This window comes from Typha latifolia, chromosome 13, assembly GCF_019914945.1.
Source record: "Typha latifolia isolate L0001 chromosome 13, TyphaL0001v2, whole genome shotgun sequence".
Taxonomy (NCBI): Eukaryota; Viridiplantae; Streptophyta; class Magnoliopsida; order Poales; family Typhaceae; genus Typha; species Typha latifolia.
Window position 1 is genome coordinate 9,300,653 of NC_133098.1, and position 24,823 is coordinate 9,325,475.

At 39.0% G+C, this 24,823-nt stretch overlaps 6 protein-coding genes across 6 annotated transcripts; 1 reads left to right on the forward strand and 5 right to left on the reverse strand.

Moving 5' to 3' along the window:
- Positions 1-1,592: 1,592 nt before the first annotated feature.
- On the forward strand, positions 1,593-2,840 carry LOC140799780 (xyloglucan endotransglucosylase/hydrolase protein 24-like). The gene is made up of 3 exons (XM_073154239.1): positions 1,593-1,944; positions 2,021-2,214; positions 2,306-2,840. Exons 1-3 carry the CDS (start codon positions 1,639-1,641, stop codon positions 2,679-2,681), a joined length of 876 nt encoding a protein of 291 aa, XP_073010340.1. The 5' UTR covers positions 1,593-1,638; the 3' UTR covers positions 2,682-2,840.
- A 1,338-nt stretch (positions 2,841-4,178) lies between these two features.
- On the reverse strand, positions 4,179-5,684 carry LOC140799781 (xyloglucan endotransglucosylase protein 1-like). The gene is made up of 3 exons (XM_073154240.1): positions 5,118-5,684; positions 4,830-5,023; positions 4,179-4,737 (listed from the first exon to the last, which is right to left on the reverse strand). The coding sequence occupies exons 1-3, from the start codon at positions 5,469-5,471 to the stop codon at positions 4,380-4,382; spliced, it is 906 nt and encodes a 301-aa protein (XP_073010341.1). The 5' UTR covers positions 5,472-5,684; the 3' UTR covers positions 4,179-4,379.
- Positions 5,685-12,303: 6,619 nt separating this feature from the next.
- On the reverse strand, positions 12,304-13,619 carry LOC140799782 (xyloglucan endotransglucosylase protein 1-like). Its single transcript, XM_073154241.1, has 3 exons — positions 13,242-13,619; positions 12,954-13,147; positions 12,304-12,858 (listed from the first exon to the last, which is right to left on the reverse strand). Exons 1-3 carry the CDS (start codon positions 13,500-13,502, stop codon positions 12,498-12,500), a joined length of 816 nt encoding a protein of 271 aa, XP_073010342.1. The 5' UTR covers positions 13,503-13,619; the 3' UTR covers positions 12,304-12,497.
- Positions 13,620-16,454: 2,835 nt separating this feature from the next.
- Positions 16,455-17,870, reverse strand: LOC140799784 (probable xyloglucan endotransglucosylase/hydrolase protein 23). The gene is made up of 3 exons (XM_073154242.1): positions 17,347-17,870; positions 17,052-17,245; positions 16,455-16,967 (listed from the first exon to the last, which is right to left on the reverse strand). Exons 1-3 carry the CDS (start codon positions 17,626-17,628, stop codon positions 16,565-16,567), a joined length of 879 nt encoding a protein of 292 aa, XP_073010343.1. The 5' UTR covers positions 17,629-17,870; the 3' UTR covers positions 16,455-16,564.
- Positions 17,871-18,497: 627 nt separating this feature from the next.
- LOC140799785 (xyloglucan endotransglucosylase protein 1-like) lies at positions 18,498-19,787 on the reverse strand. Its single transcript, XM_073154243.1, has 3 exons — positions 19,389-19,787; positions 19,113-19,306; positions 18,498-19,030 (listed from the first exon to the last, which is right to left on the reverse strand). Exons 1-3 carry the CDS (start codon positions 19,674-19,676, stop codon positions 18,673-18,675), a joined length of 840 nt encoding a protein of 279 aa, XP_073010344.1. The 5' UTR covers positions 19,677-19,787; the 3' UTR covers positions 18,498-18,672.
- A 1,505-nt stretch (positions 19,788-21,292) lies between these two features.
- LOC140799787 (xyloglucan endotransglucosylase protein 1-like) lies at positions 21,293-22,726 on the reverse strand. The gene is made up of 3 exons (XM_073154246.1): positions 22,169-22,726; positions 21,881-22,074; positions 21,293-21,786 (listed from the first exon to the last, which is right to left on the reverse strand). The coding sequence occupies exons 1-3, from the start codon at positions 22,442-22,444 to the stop codon at positions 21,429-21,431; spliced, it is 828 nt and encodes a 275-aa protein (XP_073010347.1). The 5' UTR covers positions 22,445-22,726; the 3' UTR covers positions 21,293-21,428.
- Between the last annotated feature and the right edge of the window lie 2,097 nt (positions 22,727-24,823).

Genomic DNA, 24,823 nt, shown 5'->3' on the forward strand with positions numbered 1-24,823 from the left:
AACGGCACTGAGACCTGCTCTAAGATGTCGAGTTATTTTTTCAAGTCAACCGCACTGCCCAATCCTAAATCAAGTCGAGCTGTTGAACACAAACCATCAAATAATTTTCTCCATAATAATAATTTAGGGTCAGAGTTGAATCCATAATCTTCTTTGGTCATGAGAAAGAATACCTAACAAACTATACCATTGAACACGGTTAGGAGTCGTAGTCTAATTCGGGAACTAGGAGTCAGCTACAAATCAATATGGGCAAAGTTAGTTGTCGGTCTTTATTGACAAATACTTCTTATTATAGACGTGGATGCAAGAAGGTTTTGGGTAAGTTGAGATATCTTCTCAACCTATGTAGATGTGCTCGTTTTAGTGTAGTAAATTAAAAGGATGTTGGAACTTGGAAGCCAGCTATATCTCCTAGTAGTGAGCTTTACGTTATCTCTCTTGACTCCAATAATTGATAGCCCATGGATGAAAGGGATTTTTAATTTGGTTTTTATTTAATTTATTGTTAAAATATCATAGTTATTTTCATATTTTCGAAATCTTTTAACCATTTCAGATTTCCAATCCATAAATATTAAACATTCCTAATAAACGGTTTCTTTCTCGAAGTTTAGAATAGAAAATATTTATCACTATTTTTTATTTGAGAAGAAAAAATTTAATAAAGGAATGATAATTTTTAGGAAACCTCAATAATTTCAGTGGAATTATTTATTTGTTAATTTTCTTACAACATACGAAGTATAGTTCGAGAAGGCACGACCATCCGACATAGCTAATTAAATATGGTTTTATTAGGTCTTATGATAGTAAATTCGAGTCGGAAATTATATGTCGGACAGGAAGGACATAGTTTGAGACATCGAGTTTTGTTAGATACGCCAATCTAAGACGATAGGATTTGGTCGCCCTTCCATGAAGAAGAAAGGGAAAAAAAAATATTTGGAATAGGATTAGGTGCTGTTTAAGAATTAACCCTTCAATTATATCTTGTCACAATTATTCTGTTGCTCACCTAATCCACCCAAATCTTCTTTGATCAATAACTTAATCATCATCCCACCACTTAAAACAAGCACTTAATATTTGGTTCTCAGCACTTAGTAACCACAGGTGTCACGGGGAGGAGATTCCCCATATCACTAATCATATCCACATAGAATAACGTTCATTTTATACCATACATTATATATCTATTTCGGTTTAGCTAGTCCTTATTTTTAATTAAATACAAGGAACTAAAATAAAAACTAAAATTAAAAATAAAAAATCTCCAAGAAGGACAACAGATTAAACAACTAATTCTTCTAGGCCGATTACTTCTTTTCTTTTGTATTATTCTAATACTTATCCAAGATAAGCTTCGGCTGCTCAAACCTCTTTATCAAGGCCAGCTTTCTCCTATCTCTTCTCATTATTATCCTACCCAATAATAAATGATAATAATAATACTAATAACATTATATTTTGGAAACTAAAATCCAGAAGCCCGTGTCACATTAGATGACTGCTGACTTCTAGCTTTCTGGAGCCAGCTCATATAGTCTACATGAATAAGCCAATCCCCATAAGGAACCTCCCCTTAGCCTCAAATCTTCTCTATATAAATACTACTCATATCAACTTAGTCCTCCTATGACTCAACAAAGGACTTGTGTTGTAGTGCAAACAATGGCTTCTTATATTGCAATCTTCTTAGTAGTGCTGTTTAGCTATATCTCTGGTGATGCCATGGCGGCCGGAAATTTCTACCAAGATGTTGACATTACTTGGGGCGACGGCCGGGGCAAAATCCTCGACAACGGCCAGCTTCTGACGCTCTCCCTCGACAAGTCGTCGGGGTCGGGATTCCAATCCAAGAAGCAATACCTATTCGGGAGGTTCGACATGCAGATGAAGCTCGTCGCCGGGAACTCTGCCGGCACCGTCACAACGTTCTACGTATGTCCTGTTATATATGCATGATACCGTGTTAACTCACAAACTACTCTAACCTCATAGTCGATTATATATGCAGCTATCTTCGCAAGGCGCGATGCACGATGAGATCGATTTCGAGTTCCTTGGGAACCTCAGTGGAGATCCTTATATCCTCCACACCAATGTGTTTGCCGAGGGGAAGGGGAATAGAGAGCAGCAGTTCTACTTGTGGTTTGATCCTACTAAGGACTTCCACACTTACTCTGTGCTGTGGAATCCTAGACATATTGTGTAAGTCTTAAATTTGTACGTAAAACTACTATAAAATTACCTCTATAATACATGATACTAAAACTGGCCGGCTTATAATAATATTTCTCAGATTCTATGTGGATGGAACACCAATAAGGGAGTTCAGGAACAAGGAATCCATCGGAGTGGCATTTCCAAAGAGCCAGATGATGAGAATCTACTCGAGTCTTTGGGACGCCGAGGACTGGGCGACGCGAGGCGGCCTCGTGAAGACGGACTGGTCGCAGGCGCCGTTCACGGCCGCCTTCAAGAACATCAACCCTGATGGCTGCTCCTCGGACGTCTCCTCTTGCTCGAAGGCTAACAGTCCATGGATGTCGCAGGAGCTCGACTCCATTAACCAGGAGAGGATGAGGTGGGTGCAGAAGAACTACATGATTTATAACTACTGCACCGATGTGAAGAGATTCCCGCAGGGTCTCCCCCGTGAATGCACTGCAAGTTAGTGTGGATATAATATTTATGCTTGTTTTCGGGTTAGAATATTGGTTCTTGGGAATAAGGGAATAATATATTAATGTGTGTATATATATATATATATGTATATATGTTTATGGAATAAAAAGGCACTTTGCTGTATACGTGCTGAGAAAAGTTTGAAGTCATTTGGGTTGCATCATCATCCCATTGTGCTCAGTTTTGATGAGTGGATTCTTTTTGGTGGGTTTATATTCTATTTCAATCTAAAGATGGCTGTGGACCCTGACATGCACTTGTGGCGTAAGAGTTTGGGACTCCTGTTTCTCATGGATAATGATGTACTTTTTCTTCTTGAAAATATTATATATTTGTCTCTGTCTTGTAATTTTATCAGAAGATGCTGTAGTTCTAGTGAAAGAAACGAAAAATTTACGTCAACTACAGGTCAAAATCATCTATAGGGTTAATCCCATCTTCATTTAAAAAGAGAACAACAGGTCAAAATAACATAATACCTCCCAAGAATGTTTGGTTACAATAATGACCCCACTAATTCTTGGATTTCTACGTGTCATGCACCAAGGTTTTTTTTTTTTTCTTTCAGGAAATTGACATACATCTTCTTCCTATCCATCACAACCTTATCTCTTTCTAACTTGTCTGCCCTTCCATCTATCTTCTTCTCCTCCTCCTACTTCGTATTCACCATCCTTTTCCTCCAATTCAAACTAAAGTCATCCTCTTTTTAGGCAGGGTCGTCGATTGGGTCAAGCTTACCTTGGCCAACAGAAAAAGAATTCAGACTTGGACAGTGTCAATGTTGGGCCTAATTTAGTTCTAGATGTGTTTCAAACTAGGTATGAACTCAGAGCTGAGTTCCTTGGCTCGGTCCAATCTAGTTAATCAGTTTACAGTGCATTAATAGAGAAGTTTTTTAAGTAAAAAAATAATATGTGTGTGTGCATGATTATTTGATTTTTTTTCCCTTCTTCTTTTCCTCTAAACTTTGCTAAATCGACTCAGGAAAACCTCAAAAAAACATTCTATAATATATATATTTTTCAACATAAACAAATTTTCTTATAAAAATAGAACTGGATAGGATGTTGACCTAGTTAGAGATCACAACTGGCCACTAGGTTATTGGTTCATTTTTTTTTTCAGAAGAAATATATATAGTTTGTAAACTAGTTTAATTCATGGGTAGAAACAAAGTACAGCCCCACTCAAGGGGGCCCTTCAGTCTATAAGGTTTACACAATTGGTGCTTGGAAGGCCAGACCAACTAGGTATGGTTCAGGATGGAGGAGAGCATCCATTTTCTCTTAGAATAAAGAATAGAATAAACTATACGATAAGGACCAACATGGAAATTTTAGAAAATTGAGCAACTCAATGTTTGTGGAAATCCATCCTGAGTTATATGGTTCACCAAATGAACTGCCAATTCGACTTATTTTTAGCAGTTCAATTGTTTTCTGATAGCAGACTGTTCAATTCATGGTAGAGTTTACAAAGAGAACTTAAGTCAACTGTGTTCATGAGAGAGCACAGAAACGATACTATGTGCTATTTATTCTCTTATATAATCATGTGCAAGTATATAACATAGATACAGAAGAACTAAAGATATACATGACTACTATTTCTTTATATCTCACAAAAGAGCTTAAAAAAAAAAGAAAAATGCATGACTATGATTTCTGGCTATCTCATTCTCCTCATCATGCGATGGAGCACTCGGGAGGTAATCCCTGAGGGAAGCGTTTCACATCCGCGCAGTAGTTGTAGATCATGTAGTTCTTCTGCACCCACCTCATCCTCGCCTGCCTTGTGGAATCCAACTCCTGGTAGAACCAATCGCCACCTGGTAAAGTGGTGCTCGTTTTAGCATTGAAATTTCTATAGGATGCTGTGAATGGGGCTTTGCTCCAGTCCGTCTTGATCAGCCCACCCCTCGTAGCCCAGTCATCGGCGTTCCATAGGCTGGAGTAGATCTTCATCGGTTGCTTCTTTGGGAATGCGATGCCTCTAGATTCCAGATTCTTGAAATCTCTGATGGGTATGTTGTCCACCATGAAGCTGAAACATTAAAATACGATCGATGATGAGCATAGCATTCAATATGAGATAAGATAAGATTAATGTAGTAAGTTAGATAGTTTCATGCTCACATGACATGTCTTGGATTCCAGAGAATGGAGTAGGTGTGGAAGTCCTTGGTGGGATCGAACCAGAGGTGGAACTGCATCTCCCTGTTCCCCTTCCCCTGGGTGAACACATTGGTGTGGAGAGTGTAAGGATCGCCACTAAGGTTCCCAAGGAACTCGAAGTCGATCTCATCATGTGTTGGTCCTTGAGACGATAACTGCAATGAATCATACGATTTCAGAACTATGTATCTATATAACTCAACTTAAGACAAAGTTGTAGGTATAGAGGTGGTGATCAGGACTACTCACATAGTACGCAGTAACAGTGCCAGCGGAGTTTCCAGGGACGAGCTTGAGCTGCATGTCGATCTTGCCAAAGAGGTACTCCTTCTTGGACTGGAAGCCAGAGCCAGAGGTATGGTCAAGGGTGAGAGTAAGGAGATCCCCATTGTTGAGGATCTTTCCACGGCCGTCACCCCAAGTGATGTCAAAGTCTTGGTAGAAGTTGCCAGCGTGTGCCATCGCGATCAAAGAGATGATGAGCACCAAGAGAGGGACTAGTGAAGCCATTGTTAGTAGTAGATGAGTGAGAAAGAGGAGGAGAGATGTGGATGGGAATGATGAAGGGTAGAGCAATAGATGGTGGGAATTTATAGGTGACATTGAGATGGTGGATATGATTGAGAAGAGCTGGCAACAGAGGGGGAGAAAAGAGGCGCGTTGAATGCAGCAAGCAGCAGGCAACAGCTCGGCAAAGAGAGATGGAAGGTCAGGACGAAGGAAGGGACCTCAAACTGTGTGTTAGCATTCTACGTACTGTTTTGTCCGTGCTTTTGTTTTGGACTAATGAAGCACCAAATGGTTGAGTAGATTCACGGCACCTTTTGCTTCCAAATTTACTTATATAACACTATGTATTTTTTATTGAGCCTAATAATTTAATAAATATACTTAGAAAATATTTTGTTGTTAGATCTATTAAGTTAAACTTAACTAAATATCCGAGCTAAGTTAAATTATAGTATAATAATTATAAAAATACTTTCAACTAAGTTATACTAAGAACATTTTAATTATTTTAAGAAAATATTTTTACTTAACATAATATTTTTATCGTGTCGTATTAAAATACACGGTGCTATATGCAAATTTTTCTTTATTTAATTCTAGTGATTGTGGGATTCTGCTGGCCGACTACCATTATTAAAATTAAATTAATTAGGTATGATTAATAATAGAGATGCCCTTAATCTAGTCAACCACGGGGTGCTTCGTTAGTCCAAAACAAAACCACGGACAAAACAGTAGGTAGAATGCTAATTCTATTCTAGATTACAAAGTAAATATCAAATCATGCCTATTATAGATTATAAATACTAATTATTCAGATTAGATCTTATAACACATATAAATTCATTTATAATTATATTACTGGTTTGGTTAAAGTTATTTCAGAAATCACATACTAAGCTTTCTGCTCAATTTTTTTATCTATCTTCTTTCTCTCCTCCCGTCCGTTGAGGAGTGTAATCTAGTTGAATTTAATCTCGGCAAGTTTGATCAAGCTTGAATTGAAATTAATATTAAGCCAATTTTGAGGTCAAGCTCGAGGCGATCACAAAAAAGAAATTTCAAGCATGAGGTTATTTTTTATGTATTAAAAAATATCTTCTAGATCATTGGAAAGGTGTTCAAATAGTTTCATAATATTTCAAGCAATATAAAGATCGTCTTTAAAGTATTTTTAAATGATTTCATGACATTCTGAGTAGTAAAAGAAACTATCAATGTGCGTTTAGATGGACATTTTATCTTTAGACAACCACAAGGGCGTTAGAACGAAGACAGAGTCGTTTAAAACGCTTGAGATGAAAATTAAACAATTTCACTCCGATTTAATTGATTTTCAGTCTCTTCACATATATATACACCAAACAACTATAGGTCGGAGGATAAATATTGATTGAAGATATTTGAAAACCTAGAAGAGATTTGTTCAAGTATTCTTAGCAATCAAAGAATATTAGGAAGATGGATTTTATCAGAGATATCTGATCATGGTTGCTATATATATTTTTTTACGGTAAAAACATATCTTTCTATAATAAAATATACATAATTTATATTAAAAATATGCAAAAAAAATATTTTTAATCCAAATACCCCTTAGTTGGGACTCAGGGAAGAAGCTGCTTCCTCCTTTGGGCCACTTCATTAACAGTATAGCCTTCTGTCTATTATTTTATCAATCCTTTTGATACTGAATGGTAGCACTCCTTGATGGACTAGATCCAAGGTACCCTTATTATTCCTTATCCATCATTTAACTTTAGTGATGATTGGTGGTCTCCTACCATGGAAGAAGCATGCCTCGGCAGTCTTCTAGAACTCTCTGGATGACATGATTTTGCTTTTATTTTAGGTCAATGCAGGAATTCATATAATTGTTGGGACTTTGATAATTTAATTATATGTAATATTTACCTGAGGTTTTACCGTAATAAGCAAACCAATCCGCTGCTTGGTTTGCCTCTCTATATACATATTTAACTTTACTATTTTTAAAATTGATAGTTAAGAAATTGATGTTGTCGATTAAGCTGCGAATCGACCCGGCAAGTTTACAGAACCCCTTCAAGCAGTTAACAAAGATAAGGGAATCACACTCTATGAGAATGTTTTGAACATTTTTGCCTTTAAAGAAAATGAGCTTTTCTTAGACTGCATTAGCTTCAATGATTAGGACCGACTTGTACTAGTCACATCGAGCACCTGCATAGAGAGGAGCACAATAAGGTTGTCGAACCACGAAGCTCGCCCCTTTAATTTTCTCTCGGCTTAAGAAAGAACTATCAATGTTGACCTTCCGCCAGCCAGGTGGAAGGGGCTCCCACCGAATGAGATAGTTACAGGACATTGGCTTCGCATGTTCAACTAAACAGTACTCAAGGTATTAAGAGGTTAAGGAGATAATGCGAGAGCTTACCTAGTTTAGGTTTTCCTTATTGTTATGGAAGGAAACCTAATTATGGTATTTCCAAATCTGCCAAAGGGTGACACAATCAAGGCCTTGACCTAGGCCTTGGTTTTAGTAGGAAGGCCCTCAATTTTTGTTTTTTGGAGACTAGATGGGTGGAATTTGCAAACTTAAAAATCTTGGCCATTCTCAAGGGGATGGTGATACCACATATGATAGTATGAAGGTCGCCAAACAAAGATAGAATGATATCCTCGTTCCACTGCCTATTAATTAGTAGATTCGAAACTTTAGGGTGAGTGGCTTTGAAAACAACATTCACATAGGTAGGCTAGAGGTCTAAAGGGATGGGTGAGATTCAAGGATCTCTCTAAGCATCCTTAACCTTACCATTACGAATACATCTAACTAGGCCTCCTCTGAGCTCTTTTAAAGCTGATATCACAAGTTTCTAGCCTAAGAGCAAATTTTAGGGCTCCTTTTAGCCCAAGGATGAGGAACCCCATAGCAGGCCCTTATCACTCCGGCCCAAAGGTCATTGTTGTTAGATTTTAGTATCGGTAATTATATACAAAATAATTTAAGTGCATTTATTCATGAACATGAGCATTTATATAAGTTTTGAAAGTATTCGAATTGAAGAATTTGAAAATCGAGAGGAGAAAAGTTACTGCGTTCGCATCGCATTCGAACGCACCCAGATTATGTTCGATAGGTTAGGCATTTGTAAATACAGAGAAAGCATTCTAGCCATTTGAACACAGGTTTAGGCGTTCTCAAATATAGAGAACGCGTTCTGGCTGTTTGAACATAGGTTCAAGCATTTGCAAATATAGAGAATGCGTTCTAGCCGTTCGAATATGGGTTCGGGCGTTCACAAATACATAGAACACATATTGGCCGTTTGCAAATATAGAGAACACATAACTTGGATTTAGCCTTATCTTGTTAACTTATATAAGGGTTGGGATGACTATACCATAAGGTGCTGATTATTTTTTATAAGGAGTTCTTGAGGTTACAACGTTTTTCTACCAACAAGGTATGTCTTTTCTACAACGCACCAAACTGTCATCTTAAGGGTTATCTAGATGAAGGATCAATCTCATGGGTTACTAAGATTAGAGATCAATCATGGGAACCGGTGAATCGCAAGCTCTATCGATTAAGATTGAGAAAAACAAAGTCGTGGAGATCGAGGAGTTGTTTTGTAAGTCAGTCTTGTAACTGCTATAAGTTTAGTGATTGATTTTGTTCCGAGTTTGGATCCGTAGTTTTTTCTCGTTTGAGTTTTTTCATGTAAAAATCTTGACATTCATTTTTTCTTTACTCTTTGGTATTTATTCCGCATATTTACCTAAGCAAATGGTTGAAATTATTGCATAGAGTTTAGATACATACGTGTGTCTAGGTTTTTTTCAATTGCTACCATTAAAAAATTTATGGATATTCATAGCCATTAGAGACACCATTATTGTGTGCAGGTCTTGAATTGCTAAACCACCACCACTCTTAGGCTTGGGAATTGTATCCTGGCAAATAAGATTGAGGCCTTTCACAAAGCACTTATTATCATAGAGAAAGTTGCTCGAGATCTTAGCAATCCTATATGCCACAACAAAAAGGGTCCAAGTGGAGGACATGAGATGTATAGGCATCGAGTTTAGGACAAAGTTAATTAAGGTAACTCTTTCAGCCTGCATTAAGCAAGTTCTTTTACAACCAGTGAGCTTTGTGTTAATTTTAGTAAGAAAATTCTCATGGCCCCTAATAAATAATCTGTTGTGGGAAATCTTGTACCCCAAGTACTTGAAGGGAAACGTCTCATCATGAATGTAAAGATTACTAAATATAGTAGTACGCATGAAGGATAGGATTTTATTAGGGTAAAAAAAATTTAGACTTATTCCTATTGATTCATAAATTGGTAATTCTCTTATAGTTATCAAACATAGAAATAAGAGCAAAATTAACTTGAGGACAAGCCTTGATGATAAGCAGGAGGTCGTCGGCATATATCATGTGCCTGATGACCACGTCCCCCCTATATAGAGGGGCTCGACATGGCCCGAGGAGCTCTCGTGCTTAAGAAGACCGGTGAAAATCTCAAAGATCATAATTAAAAGATATGTGAGAGACAGTCCCTTTGACGGATCCCCCTCTCGCCCTTAAACCAATATGAAAGGAAGCCATTAATAAGCATAGGAAAAGAACATAGAAAATACAAGCCAAGATCCACTTAGCGAATTTCTTAGGAAAATTCATAGCAATTATAGCATTGTAAATAGAAGATCAATCCAACCGATCAAAAGCTTTTTCTAGGTCTAATTTAATCATAATATAATTCTTTTTGCAAGTAGCAAAGCTAATGAAGTGAGTAATCTCATGAGCAAGCGCTATATTATTATGAATGTGCCTATCACCCATGAGGGTCGTCTACTCAGAACTAATCAGATTTGGCAAAAGGGATTTGATCCAATCTACTAAGAGCTTAGCAAGGATACAGTAGTTCACATTGTAGAAGGAGATAGGCCTAAAGTCTATAATCTTATCCGAGCTATACTTTTTTGGAATAAAAGTTAAATAAGCTTGCCCTCATAGTAGGAGCAGAAAATCAATATTTTAGAAATGCATCAAAGAGTCCGGTCAGAACCAACAACATTCCAATAAAACTATCAAGGCCAGAACCATAAGGCCTATCAACTTAAAAACCATCAAGGTCTTTCTACCCCTCCAAGGTGAACTGCCCAATTAATTCATCATAGCAATGATTATTAAATTTAGGGACTTCTAGCTAGTGATCTAGAGCAGGTTGCACACATCCTTACACCAGAGGTCCGAATAAAAAGAGACAAATACAAAGCTAATAGCAACATAAGAAGTTATAACAAAACCATCATTCAAAACAATTTTATCAATAAAGTTTTTTTGGTGCCTAATTTTAGTCGAAAGGTGAAAGAACTTTGATGGTTTTATCAATAAAGGTTAAATAAGTTTGCCCAACAATATCAAAATTAGTATTTTGGAAATGTATCAAAGAGTCCAAAAGGTCATAACCAACAATATCAAAATAAATATAATAAAACTAAAGTTGAAAACTATTAGGGTCAGATGCTATCCTAGCCGAGATAGACAATAAGGCTTTTCTAACCCCTCCAAAGTAAACTTCCCAACTAGTTCACTTGTGGTTCAAAGTACTAAGGTTACGACTATCAACAGCAAATAAAGGGGTGAGTCTTTCTCTATGCTACAGGGTAGAAATCTCACGCTTTACTCTGTCGAGGTTAACCTCGAGGCGACCCAAACATGAGCAATTTTAGTTTGAAACTGAGTGCCTAACAGAGTGGAGTTTAGAGAAAGGACACTAGAATGGGGGAAGACCCTAATGCTTAGATCCCTAGACATTAGAAACAAACTGCTTGACATGGTCATATTCAAACAAGAACCATTCAAAATGAAAAGGAAGTCTACCAATTTTGTTAAAAACAGCAAGAGTAAGCATAATATGAGCATGATCGGATGCAGTTCTCAGTAATTGCTCTACAAAATTAGGGAGTAAGAAGCCATAATATGACACTAGAATGGGGGAAGACCCTAATGCTTAGATCCCTAGACATTAGAAACAAACTGCTTGACATGGTCATATTCAAACAAGAACCATTCAAAATGAAAAGGAAGTCTACCAATTTTGTTAAAAACAGCAAGAGTAAGCATAATATGAGCATGATCGGATGCAGTTCTCAGTAATTGCTCTACAAAATTAGGGAGTAAGAAGCCATTAAAGTCGAGTTAACAAAATCTGGTCAAACATGACTAAGATTCTAGCTAGACCATGTCTATTGTTGCCCAAGTATATGGAAGACCAGAGAAACCAGCATCAATTAAATCATTTTTGGTAATCAAATTTTGAAAAGCTGAGATCGGACAAGTAAGGGAGAAAGGTATGCCCCTGATTTTATCCTCAGGGTTCAGAACGCAATTGAAATCATCGAGGAGGACCCAAGCCAGGCTAAGGTTGAGATAGCTCAATTCTTGCCAAAGCCAGTTATGAGTAGTAGTATTCATACTAGCATAGAGATAACCAAAAGGGGAGAAAAATTTGCACATGATTTGGAGGTGATGACATGCATCGCATAGGTCGAAGAGTGATGTATTCACAACATTTTGCTCATGTTTCCTTTAGAAATAACTTTTTTATTTATTCTATGTATTCACAACAAAGAAGAATATCTATTTTGTAATTGACATTACGTAAGCAAATTTATGCTATACATATTTTTTTGGAAGCAATCGATGTGTTATTTAATAAATCATAAAAATAATAACAAAGAAATCTCGAAGCATCTATAAATAAGCACAATTGTCATAATATCTTCTTACATAGATATATATGTATATATATATATATGTGTGTGTGTGTGTAGGCTTGCTTACCAAAGCCAATTTCTTTTAAGGCTATTTTTTACCGAAACATCTATAATAGAATGCTTATAGAGAAAGCTTAGTGACACACTTGGGTAAAAATTAAATGAAAATTAATATTTTATTTATGTAACAGAGAAAGCATAATTACACACATTTATGTTTCAAAACTTAGACAACAAGGAGTATTGGTGCCTCCCCTCGTACTTAAATTATGAACCAAAAACGACACAACAAATATTAAAGAATGACTGCTTGCTAGCTATTTCTTTCCTTCCTGTTGTACATCATCACGCTATACTGCACTCAGTGGGCAATCCTTGAGGGAATCGCTTCACATCGGTGCAGTAGTTGTAGATCATGTAGTTCTTCTGCACCCACCTCATCCTCGCCTGCCTTGTGGAATCCAACTCCTGGTAGAACCAATCGCCACCTGGTAAAGTGGTGCTGCTGGTCAGAGCATTGAAGTTTCTATACGATGCCGTGAATGGAGCTTTGCTCCAGTCCGTCTTGATCAGCCCACCCCTCGTAGCCCAGTCATCGGCGTTCCATAGGCTGGAGTAGATCTTCATCGGTTGCTTCTTTGGGAATGCGATGCCTCTGGATTCCAGATTCTTGAAATCTCTGATGGGTATGTTGTCCACCATGAAGCTGAAACATTAAAGTCCGATCGATGATGAGCATGGCATTCAATACGAGATAAGTAAGCATTAATGTGGTAAATTAGTGGCTAGCTTAGTGCTCACATGACATGTCTCGGATTCCAGAGAATGGAGTAGGTGTGGAAGTCCTTGGTGGGATCGAACCAGAGGTGGAACTGCATCTCCCTGTTCCCCTTCCCCTGGGTGAACACATTGGTGTGGAGAGTGTACGGATCGCCACTAAGGTTCCCAAGGAACTCGAAGTCGATCTCATCATGTGTTGGTCCTTGAGACGATAACTGCAATGAATCATACGATTTCAGAACTATGTATCTATATAACTCAACGTAAGACAAAGTTGTAGGTATAGAGGTGGTGATCAGGACTACTCACATAGTACGCAGTAACAGTGCCAGCGGAGTTTCCCGGGACGAGCTTGAGCTGCATGTCGATCTTGCCAAAGAGGTACTCCTTCTTGGACTGGAAGCCAGAGCCAGAGGTATGGTCAAGGGTGAGAGTAAGGAGATCCCCATTGTTGAGGATCTTGCCACGGCCGTCACCCCAAGTGATGTCAAAGTCTTGGTAGAAGTTGCCAGCGTGTGCCATCGCGATCAAAGAGATGATGAGCACCAAGAGAGGGACTAGTGAAGCCATTGTTAGTAGTAGATGAGTGAGAAAGAGGAGGAGAGATGTGGATGGGAATGATGAAGGGTAGAGCAATAGATGGTGTGAATTTATAGGTGACAATGAGATGGTGGATATGATTGAGAAGAGCTGGCAACAGAGGGGGAGAAAAGAGACGTGTTAGAAGCAGCAACGCGGCAAATAAAAAAAAGTAGCTCTGAGGAGTAGGGGAGGAAGTAAGAGAGCTGCTTCCGTTTGAGACAGAGGAGGAAGTGGGGTTGGGATTCCATTCTGGTCGGTCCGACGGGCCGCCCGATGCACGCCACCTGTCCTCGCACATTGAATTCCATTTTGTCTGTGCTTTTGTTTTGGAATAATGAGCACTCCACGGTTGACCACATTCAGCGCACCTTTTATAGAAAGCATATATATATATATATATATATATATATATATATATATACATAAAAAAACTTTGGCATTTTTTCTAGAAAGAAATCCCACTTGAAATTAGACATTACCCATAATTTTATATCTCAGCATCACTTATTTTTGCTTCACTTTGTGTGTGTTTGATTGCTAGAAAGTAAAATTTAATAAATTAATTCTCTTGTTTTAAGAAAGTCTAATAGAAAAGTGAAGCTATTTTTATGAGATAACAATTTTTTTTTCTTTAATTTTTTTTTAAAAAAATCTTATTGTGATTATAAGTAGATTTAGCTAGGTTTACAAAGTAAAACAAAAAAATTAAAAAAAATTATTTTGATTTTTTTGGGTATAAATGTCTGCAAATGAAATGAAAGTAATAAAAAAAATTAAAAAAAAAAAAAAAAAAAAAACTTATTGGTGAGTAGTGACATGGAAGCTTCTTCATTCATTGGGCCAATTGGGTCTAACTTTTATCATTTATCACGCATCATTTAACTTTAGTGATGAAAGAAGCGTGCCTTGGTAGAGTCTTCTCGAACTTATTATGGACATAAAATTTTGCTATAGTTTAAGCACATCATCTTATTGTTTAGTAAACTAATTGACCAAAATCTTAATTAAGATATGTAGATCTTATAAACAATAATAAAGTCTGAACACTCATCCGTATCTCTAAATCTAGTCGAACTAAAATTGTATATCTTCCTCAAAAAAAATTTAATTTATTGCATTGTAAATTATAGATGCAAGATAACTAACAATCCGTTCCACTATTCAACGCCCAGGGCTAATAGTCAAAGTTCTTCTGATCAGCTAGACTCCACTTAGTACTACTTTGAGATATTGATGCAAATGAACAAGTATAGAATGTATGGGTTCTTTACCTTGCAGCTTTGATGATGATGTTAATTCGGACAATAATAAAATTTTCCTTTTTCTCTCAAGATCCTATATTTTTATGTATATATGCTCTCCAAAATCCTCGCGAACGAAATAACATTCATTTTCATAATATAAGTGATGAAAAAGGACTACGAATAGGGGTGTAAACGAGCCGAGCCGAGCCTGAGCGAGCCGGCTCTGGCTCTAGCTCGGCTCGAAATTACTTTCGAGCCTCATAATTTTGCTCAGGCTCAGCTATGCTTAACTCAAGCCAAGCTCGAGCTGAGCCTAACCAAGCCCGAGCAAGCTCGGGCTCGATTAGAGGATAAGGCGGTGGCAGCGTGGGTGATGGCGGTGCGAGCGATGGTGGCATGGATGGCAACTTGCCGAAGGAGTCGAAGACGGATGGAGGAGGAGGAGGAGACGACGATGAGGAGATGGTGAATGAAGGAGGAAGAGGAAGCCGACGGAGTGGACGAGGAGTAGGCCAACGGAGGAGGGGGAGGAGGAGACCGACGGAGAGGAGGACGTGGCGCTGCGGTGGTGGCTTGCCGATGGAGGCCGACGGAGAGGGAGGAGGTGGCGGTGCGTGGGATGAGGCTATGAGTGGTGATCTGGTGGATGAGGGTGAGGGTGAGAGTGAGGGTGAAGGTGAGAGTGGGGTAGGTGAGGGAATTGAGGGTGATGGCCTGATGGGGGAGGGTGACGTGATGGGTGAGGGTGGGTGAGGGTGATGGATTGGTTAGTGAGGGACACGCAACAATATTTCTTTATGCCACGTGTCCTTAGTTATAGCTAGTCAGGCTATCGAGCCTACCGAGTCGAGCCTAAGCGAGCCGGCTCCAACTCAGGCTCGGCTCGATATTAATTTCAAGCCTATTACAACGGCTCGACCTCGGCTCAGCTCTGATCGAGCCGAGCCCGAGCCAAGCCTGAGCCGGTCGTCAAGCCTGACAACCCTAACTAGGAAGTCCCAAAATATCTTTCAAATATTTCAAAAAATGGGCTCTAATGGGCATTTGAATGGTCACCGACAACCCTAACTAGGAAGTCCCAAAAAATTATTGCACTGTGACACAATAGATTACAGCCCATTCCACTTTTCAATGCCAGTGTTATTAGTTGAAGTTCTTTCTTGTCTACTAGACCTCACAATAAATTACTCATGTCCATGTCTCAGTGCTACTTTGAGACATTGATGCAAATGAACAAATAAATATCTGAGATCTTCATGTTGTATCTTTAGTAGTGAAGTTATTTCGGACAATAATAAACTCTTCCCTTTTCTCCCAAGATCCTAGAATTTTTATGTATGTCTGTTCGCCAAAATACTCACCAATGAAATAACATTCATTTTCATAATATAAGTGATTAAAGAGGACTAGGAAGCCCAAAAATCTCTTTCAAATATTTTAAAAAGTGGGCTCTATTAAGCATTTGAACGGTCACAAAAAAATTCCTCTTGTTTGAATGGATATGTTAAAATTTTGCTTTCTAGAATCTCAATTCTATAAATATTCAAATGGCTTTAATGATGATCTCCACACTAACTTCTCTACTTATCTAATGTAATGATATTGATATGCTTCATACTCTCATCTTCTTGTTATGAATAGAATAACCTTTAAAGTGTTGTTGCTTATTCTGAAGCAATTAAAAGAAGAGCAGGTCTTAGAGCAAGAATGTTTTATTTATGTAGCAGAGATCGATTTATGTTTCAAAACTGAGACAACAAGGAGTAGTAAACAATATGAACCACTTTGCTTCCAGTTTCTTGTTCATCACACTACGCTGCACTCTGCGGGCAATCCTTGCGGGAATCGCTTCACATCGGTGCAGTAGTTGTAGATCATGTAGCTCTTCTGCACCCACCTCATCCTCGCTTGGCTCGTCGAATCCAACTCCTGGTCGAACCAATCGCCGCCGGCCGAACCGGCGGTCGTCTTGGTCAGCGGACACCTCGAAGTTCCCGAAGCCCAAATGCAAGCATTTGCATTGAAGTTTCTATACGATGCCGTGAATGGAGCTTTGCTCCAGTCCGTCTTGATCAGCCCACCCCTCGTAGCCCAGTCATCGGCGTTCCATAGGCTGGAGTAGATCCTCATCGCTTGCTTCTTTGGGAATGCAATGCCTCTGGATTCCAGATTCTTGAAATCTCTGATGGGTATGTTGTCCACCATGAAGCTGAAACATTGATGTACGATGAGCATAGCATTCAATACGAGATAAGTAGCATTAATGTAGTCAATTAGGTTGTTTCGTGCTCACATGACATGTCTTGGATTCCAGAGAATGGAGTAGGTGTGGAAGTCCTTGGTGGGATCGAACCAGAGGTGGAACTGCATCTCCCTGTTCCCCTTCCCCTGGGTGAACACATTGGTGTGGAGAGTGTATGGATCACCACTAAGGTTCCCAAGGAATTCGAAGTCGATCTCATCATGTGTTGGTCCTTGAGAAGATAACTGCAATGAATCATACGATTTCAGAACTATATATATATATATATATAATTGAACAAAAGACAAAGTTGTAGGTAGATAGAGGTGGTGATCAGACTGCTTACATAGTACGCTGTCACAGTTCCGGCAGAGTTTCCTGGTACAAGCTTGATCTGCATGTCAATCTTGCCAAAGAGGTACTCCTTCTTGGACTGGAACCCAGAGCCAGAGGTCTTGTCAAGGGTGAGTGAGAGGAGATCGCCATTGTTGAGGATCTTGCCACGGCCATCACCCCAAGTGATGTCAAAGTCTTGGTAGAGGTTACCAGCACACGCAAAGGCCAAAAAGCAACAAGCTAAGAGAGCAAATGGCAAGACCATGGTAGCATTAGAAGAAGAAGATGCCATCTAATAGAAAAAGTAGAGTACTAGTAGTAGCAGACGTGATGAGTGGAAGCATTAGATGATGGGTAGTATATATTTATATACATAGGGAGTGATGGAAGGAGATATGGATGAAGGAAGAGGACCATTCACTGATTGCTATGAGTTGTCTACAGATTGGAGAGAAAATTAAAGAGTAGGTTGACGCGCTAATGGCAAGCAGGAAGATGAGGACGAAGGTTATAATTTCCTTATAGGTTCCAGCTAAGGCCGGTCGCGTCGAGCTTAATGCCATCACCCGTGTGGTCTCCACCATTTACTGTAGCTAGATATTTCTTTCTTTCTTTCTTTCTTTCCTCCTTTTGTTGTAAAGTGAAGTTTGTAGATAGATATAAAATAGTTGGATTCTAGCTATGGTAGTTCATGGAGCAGCAATAAGGGGTGTGTTGATAGATAAATTTGCAACAACTCTTTGGAAAAAGGAAGTTTGAAGTTTCTAAACGATTGCAGCACTCTTATGATTGTTCATTAGGTCCCATTTGGTCGCCAGTTAAAGAGAATTTAGTTAGTGTTTAGTTGTAAATTGCACCTCTAATTTAGAGAGAAGAGAGTGTTTAGTTGTTGTAAGCTATAAATGAGATCGGTTTTGGAAGGAGATAGGTGAGTAGTAGGAAGGAGGAGAAAGGATTTTTGACATGAAATGTGAAGTTAAATCATTGGGTAAATTTATAATAAGTGATTAAGTTTGAAATATAGTGTTAAATTTTAAAATCTAACCAAACCATAAAATTTATAACATAGACTGGTATTCAATGTTACAGAAAAAAAGTGGGACCCCAAATAGAAGAATTATTTCAAAATAAGTTGCCGTTATGTTCTGAATTGGAGAAGAATTGTGGAAAAAAAAATGTAGTCGTACATCTATTAGAGTAAGTTCACTAGTTGACATCAAAATCATGGATGGTGCTCTACAAATGAGAAACAAAACAAAAACAAGAGTACTTGCTATTACAAATGGATTAAAGAATCAAAGAATGGGTTCTAGTTCTATTCGTTGTTGGATTCTCTTTAAGCAATAGAGCACTCGGCTGGCAATCCCTGAGGGAAGCGTTTGGCATCACTGCAGTAGTTATAGATCATGTAGTTGCTCTGCACCCACTTCATCCTCTCTTGGCTCGTCGAATCCAACTGCTGGTTGAACCAACCAGCATCAGGCGAAGTAGTGCTGGTTTTAGCATTGAAATCTCTATAGGATGCAGTGAATGGGGCTTTGCTCCAGTCCGTCTTGATCAGCCCACCCCTCGTAGCCCAGTCCTCTGCATTCCATAGGCTGGAGTAGATCCTCATCGGTTGCTTCTTTGGAAATGCGATTCCTCTGGATTCCAGATTCTTGAAATCTCTGATGGGTATGTTGTCCACCATGAAACTGAAACATATAAAGATTCAGCATATATAGTAAAAATTTAATATCATTAGATAAGGATGCATTATATTATATTAATACTCACATGACATGTTGTGGATTCCAGAGGATGGAGTAAGTGTGGAAATCCATGGTGGGATCAAACCAGAGGTGGAACTGCATCTCTCTGTTCCCCTTCCCCTGGGTGAACACATTGGTGTGGAGAGTGTAAGGATCACCGCTAAGGTTCCCAAGGAACTCGAAATCGATCTCATCATGGGTTGGTCCTTGCGAGGATAACTGCAATGAATCATACCATATATTAATCACTTTAATCTTTCAACAAAGTTGGTAAGGTAGAAATGCTAGTAGGACTACTCACATAGTATGCAGTGACAGTGCCAGCAGAGTTTCCTGGTACAAGCTTGAGTTGCATGTCGATCTTGCCAAAGAGGTACTCCTTCTTGGATTGGAAGCCAGAGCCAGAGGTCTTGTCAAGGGAGAGGGAGAGGAGATCGCCATTGTTGAGAATCTTGCCACGGCCATCACCCCAGGTGATGTCGAAGTCTTGATAGAAATTGCCAGCAGAGGCAATGGCGAGAAGGGACGAACAAGCTAAGAGAGCAAATGGCAGGGCCATGAGAGCATTGGAAGAGGAAGACGAAGCCATGTTGAAGTGGTGGAGAATAGAATGAGGAGGAGGTAGTGATGTAGTAGAGAGTAGGGTGGGTGGTGGGTTTATATAGGAGGTGATGGAATGGGATGCGAAGTAGGAAGGAAGTGGGATGCTTCACTCTTTTGTACTATTATAATGCTTATGAGTTGTCAACAGAGAGAAGGCAGCTGTAGTGCTGTGAAAAGAAGTAACAAAAGACTTTCTAATGGAGGTGTTTGGAATCTGGCCAGCTACAAGCTCTATCTATTGTCGCATGAGGTTTAGGGTGCGTCTGGTTGGGGATGGGATAAGAGGTGGATTAGTCGTGCTTATCTTAAAGAGACTACTACTATGACCAATTGGAGTAGGTTTACAAGTGGGATATGATATTAGAAATCTAATCTCATGTTTGATTAATTATCTTGGATAAGGATTATAACCAATTAACATAAATCCCTACATATAAAAGGAATTTTATATATAGAAAATTACAGCGAACAAAATAATAAAATTACTGCTAACTATGAAAGGGATCTTTAATTTATCAATTTGAAATTAGTGCCCCTATATATCAAATGCATCGGCTATCTTATCCAATCCTTAATTTAATAGCATGACCTCTTTTCTTGTTTGACTTTGAAGAACATCTTGTATTAATCCCTTTCATTACATATGGCTGTGTTTCCAATGGTGATTAAACAATTCATTCATGGTGTTTAGAAAATCTATTAGTTTTGATCTGTAAAAATGTTCGAACTGGCTGACGATATTCGAACGAGTTTGTATTTTGGATTTATATTTCGGCATTCAAACAACGTTATCTCCGTTAGAATGAGATGTAGACTTTTGATGACATTCAGACCGACGAAACTAGAGAGTTTGGAATGGGTCAGCATTCGAACAGGTTTCCAAAGAAGCATGAGCGTTCAAACGAATCATTGATCGATTTGGGTTTCCAACGGAGCACGAGTGTTCAAATGTTGTCAATCCTTGGAACGATCGCTAATTTCTTCGTCTCGGTGTCATGCCTTTAAATCCCGTTTGTTAGGTTTTAAGACAAAATGTGAGACAAGATTTTGCAAGAAGAGAGGGCTTTGTGAGATAGCACTCCTTTATTGTATTTAGGAGAGATTGGAGATTCGAAAATTTACATCTCTACTAGTAGATAAAAGATTTGCATTCATCGTAGATAGAAGTATATTGTCGAACCACGTAAATTTCGTATCTCATTCTCTTTTATTTATTATTTATATATATATTTAGAGTTTCTAGGATATTTAAAATTCTCATATTAGTTTTTGTTAATATTTAAATTTATTCTTATTTATTGCTATTCCTATTGAATTGCATCATGGGTGATTCGGTGATCACTCCGCTATCCTCCGTCTGAATTATTGCACGACGCTGGTAGTGTTTAAATGAAATGTGGTCCCAGAATTATCGAATTATTAATGGAGTTATTAGTTTGCAGGACTCACAGAACCTCCTATTAATTACAGCGTTAAGTCCTTCACCAATTCTCTTCTCTATCCCGTGGATAGTATGTGTAATTATCTATTCCTTTCTTTGCATGGGAAGCTCGCTAAAGGAAGGATGTGTCTCCCAACCAAACAGTTTTATAACGTTAAAAATGCGGAAACTATGACCATGGATTATGTTATAAAAGTGTGACAAAGTGGGGAATATATTTATTCTACTGTACACCATTACCATATATTCTGGACTAAAGAATAAATAAAAACAAATGGCTAGCTGCTTTCCTTCTCTTCATGCCACGGAACACTCTGCCGGTATGCCCTGAGGGAAGCGTTTCACGTCATTGCAGTAGTTGTAGATCATGAAGTTCTTCTGCACCCATCTCATCCTCTCCTGCCTCGTCGAATCCAACTCCTGGAAGAACCAATCCCCACCTGGCGAAGTAGCGCTCGTTTTAGCGTTGAAGTTTCTATAGGATGCCGTGAATGGGGCTTTGCTCCAGTCCGTCTTGATCAGCCCACCCCTCGTAGCCCAGTCATCGGCATTCCATAAGCTGGAGTAAATCCTCATCGGTTGGTTCTTGGGGAATGCGATGCCTTTGGATTCCAGATTCTTGAAATCTCTGATGGGTATGTCGTCCACCATGAAGCTGAAACATTAAAGTACGATCGATGATGAGCATGGCATTCAATACGAGATAAGTAGCATTGACGTGGTAAATTAGTGGCTAGCTTAGTGCTCACATGACATGTCTTGGATTCCAGAGAATGGAGTAGGTGTGGAAGTCCTTGGTGGGATCGAACCAGAGGTGGAACTGCATCTCCCTGTTCCCCTTCCCCTGGGTGAACACATTGGTGTGGAGAGTGTACGGATCGCCACTAAGGTTCCCAAGGAACTCGAAGTCGATCTCATCATGTGTTGGTCCTTGAGAAGATAACTGCAATGAATCATACGATTTCAGAACTATGTATCTATATAACTCAACGTAAGACAAAGTCGTAGGTATAGAAGTGGTGATCAGGACTACTCACATAGTACGCAGTAACAGTGCCAGCGGAGTTTCCAGGGACGAGCTTGAGCTGCATGTCGATCTTGCCAAAGAGGTACTCCTTCTTGGACTGGAAGTCAGAGCCAGAGGTTTTGTCAAGGGTGAGAGAGAGGAGCTGGCCATTGTTTAGTATCTTGCCACGGCCAGCGCCCCAAGTGATGTCAAAGCCCTGGAAGAAATTGCCAGCAGAGGCAATGGCCAAAAGGGAACAAGCTAAGAGAGCAAACGGTAAAACCTTGGAAGAGGAAGAAGATGCCATGGGTTACTTTTTAAGTAGACTAATTACTCTTTGAGAGGTATGGGAGAGAGTGGCGTTGGAGATAGCATTAGGTTTGGGGGGGTTTATATAGGAGTTCGATGAAGGATGAGATAAAAGATGGAGATAGAGATAAGAGAGATAGAGATCAAGAGAAGGTTTCACTGTTTATATCTATGAGCTGGCTACAGATTGGAGACAGCAGCTGTGTGCATGACACGGAGTAATAAAGTGCAGCAGTTTGATGCATTCATGTTCCAACGCTAGCCCCCCCCCCCCCCCCAATTGAGATCGAAGAAGGTGATTTTATATAATAATGCAAGATTGTTGATAGTAATTTGCAAAGTGCCGGGGACGTTTCTCGATTTACGTGCATGTTTTTCTGGAACCGGAGCGGTCACGTGAGAAGGCTTCATGTGGTCCGGAGGATATCTGGCACGTGCGTTTCAGATGATTTGTTATAATAAATAGGAATATAGGGTGTTATCTGCAAAAGCTAGTTTTAATGACGCTAGCTGGAAATATTTTTTATTTTTTATTTTTATAAATTAGTCCATATTGTTTTAAACGTGTATAAACGATGTGTAATTTTTAAAAAAGGCAGGGACTGATATGATAAAAATGCTTTCTTTCTTTCTTTCCAGCTGGAGTGAAGTAGGGAAACATGGATGGATGCGTGCGTGAAAGTAGTTCAGTTGATGTGGTCCGGGAGCCTACCTGGCACGTGCGGTCTCGATCTCTGGGCTTCCAGCTGTCAAATCTGGAGCTTTTCGCAAAAGTGCACGGATGCGCAGCTGTGCGCTGTGTCGTTACGCGCGTGGCGAGGTGACACGTGTGGTTGGTAGGTCGCGTTCCCAACTCGCGGTTCGCTTTGCATGCCGATGCCGATGCCGACGAGGGGGGACCGCAGTAGCTCTTTACTCTTTGACTACTCTTCTTGCTGTGAGTTTGATTTTCCGCCTTTAGTGCGCCAGCTGTCTTCCCCCGGCTATTACCTTCGTTTCCTTTTCAAATAATAGCTGTCCGTCTGGTTGCTACCGGTAGTGATGCTACACGCAAAGGAATCAAGAAATAAATACACTTCGGATCATACCAACTAATTATAGTAAGAGGTCATAAGATCAACTCCAATCCGAAATAATATTATGGAAAAATTATTTGATGGTTTAGTGGTTTGACTCGATTCGGTTGATAACTTGACAGTGCTGTTAGCTTGGAGGAATAGCTCGGCAGTACAACAGTTTGGAGCAGATCTCGACAACGTTTGGTTTGGAACAATTGTTCGGCGACGCATATGGCTTAAAGCCTAAACTATCTAGCCCAATGCTGGTTTGGGCAATGAGTTTTGAGTTGAGGTGGTGACTTATGTAAGCCATCTTATCAACCAATTACTTTCGTATGCAAATAAAGGTAAAAGCGTATGGTGTGGTAAAATCCGATTGAGTAAGATTAAGATTTTTATTACTAAGAACATTACTTTTGACAAGGTACCAATATTGAAGCAAAGTCAAAAGGAAAGTTAGTTCATATGGTAATAGAAAGACATATATTATAAAACATGTGGAGTTTAAGGCAGTTAAAAGTTTGGTGGAGACTGATTCTTTAGATGACGGCATTGGAGATTTGAAGACTCAGGTTTGATAATGAGCATGAGATAAATGGGTAATACTCCGTAACAATAAGAAGGCTAAGAAGCGAGATTAGAAAGCCAACACAATATTTAGATATGTTGCCTTATGTAAATTGAAGAAGTTTTTATATAGAAGCAAAAATATAAGAGAAACCACAATTATCATTGTATTTACTTTATAAAGCTTTAAAATGGATCATTTATTTATTTGCTCTTATACGTAGATAATATGCTTACATCATTTAAGAGCAAGGTGGAGATTGATATATTGAAGCACCAATTGTATAAAGAATTTGAAATGAATGATCTTAGAGAAATTACAAAGATACTTGGCATGAAAATTGAATGAGATAGCAGAAAGGAGACAGTGTCCTTAGCATAGAAATGATATTAGAAAAAGACATTTCAATAGTTTGGCAATAATAATAAGACAAAACTAGTTAATACATCATTGACACCTCACTTTAGATTAAGTGCAACGATATCACTAAGCACAAAAGTCGAAAAAAAAATTATGTCTAAAATACCCTATGCTAACACAGTTGGAAGCCCGTTGTATGCAACAGAGTGTACCAAGCCTGATATCTTATATGCAGTACTTTAGTTGATCTGGCTGGCTAGTGAGTATAAGACTTTAGGTGGTGTATCTAGGGTGCTAGTTGAGATGTAAAGTAGAAATGTGAAAGACATAGTTATGCATTATGAGAAACTAGGCTTAGACTGATGGCTATGACTAATGTAGATGATAATGG

Coding starts and splice junctions, on each gene's coding strand:
- LOC140799780 (XM_073154239.1), top strand. CDS start 1,639: ATGACTCAACAAAGGACTTGTGTTGTAGTGCAAACAATGGCTTCTTAT. Junction 1,945..2,020: donor GCACCGTCACAACGTTCTAC/GTATGTCCTGTT, acceptor TTATATATGCAG/CTATCTTCGCAAGGCGCGAT. Junction 2,215..2,305: donor TGGAATCCTAGACATATTGT/GTAAGTCTTAAA, acceptor AATATTTCTCAG/ATTCTATGTGGATGGAACAC.
- LOC140799781 (XM_073154240.1), bottom strand. CDS start 5,471: ATGTCACCTATAAATTCCCACCATCTATTGCTCTACCCTTCATCATTC. Junction 5,024..5,117: donor GCACTGTTACTGCGTACTAT/GTGAGTAGTCCT, acceptor GATTCATTGCAG/TTATCGTCTCAAGGACCAAC. Junction 4,738..4,829: donor TGGAATCCAAGACATGTCAT/GTGAGCATGAAA, acceptor TTAATGTTTCAG/CTTCATGGTGGACAACATAC.
- LOC140799782 (XM_073154241.1), bottom strand. CDS start 13,502: ATGGCTTCACTAGTCCCTCTCTTGGTGCTCATCATCTCTTTGATCGCG. Junction 13,148..13,241: donor GCACTGTTACTGCGTACTAT/GTGAGTAGTCCT, acceptor GATTCATTGCAG/TTATCGTCTCAAGGACCAAC. Junction 12,859..12,953: donor TGGAATCCGAGACATGTCAT/GTGAGCACTAAG, acceptor TTAATGTTTCAG/CTTCATGGTGGACAACATAC.
- LOC140799784 (XM_073154242.1), bottom strand. CDS start 17,628: ATGGCATCTTCTTCTTCTAATGCTACCATGGTCTTGCCATTTGCTCTC. Junction 17,246..17,346: donor GAACTGTGACAGCGTACTAT/GTAAGCAGTCTG, acceptor GATTCATTGCAG/TTATCTTCTCAAGGACCAAC. Junction 16,968..17,051: donor TGGAATCCAAGACATGTCAT/GTGAGCACGAAA, acceptor TCAATGTTTCAG/CTTCATGGTGGACAACATAC.
- LOC140799785 (XM_073154243.1), bottom strand. CDS start 19,676: ATGGCTTCGTCTTCCTCTTCCAATGCTCTCATGGCCCTGCCATTTGCT. Junction 19,307..19,388: donor GCACTGTCACTGCATACTAT/GTGAGTAGTCCT, acceptor GATTCATTGCAG/TTATCCTCGCAAGGACCAAC. Junction 19,031..19,112: donor TGGAATCCACAACATGTCAT/GTGAGTATTAAT, acceptor TATATGTTTCAG/TTTCATGGTGGACAACATAC.
- LOC140799787 (XM_073154246.1), bottom strand. CDS start 22,444: ATGGCATCTTCTTCCTCTTCCAAGGTTTTACCGTTTGCTCTCTTAGCT. Junction 22,075..22,168: donor GCACTGTTACTGCGTACTAT/GTGAGTAGTCCT, acceptor GATTCATTGCAG/TTATCTTCTCAAGGACCAAC. Junction 21,787..21,880: donor TGGAATCCAAGACATGTCAT/GTGAGCACTAAG, acceptor TTAATGTTTCAG/CTTCATGGTGGACGACATAC.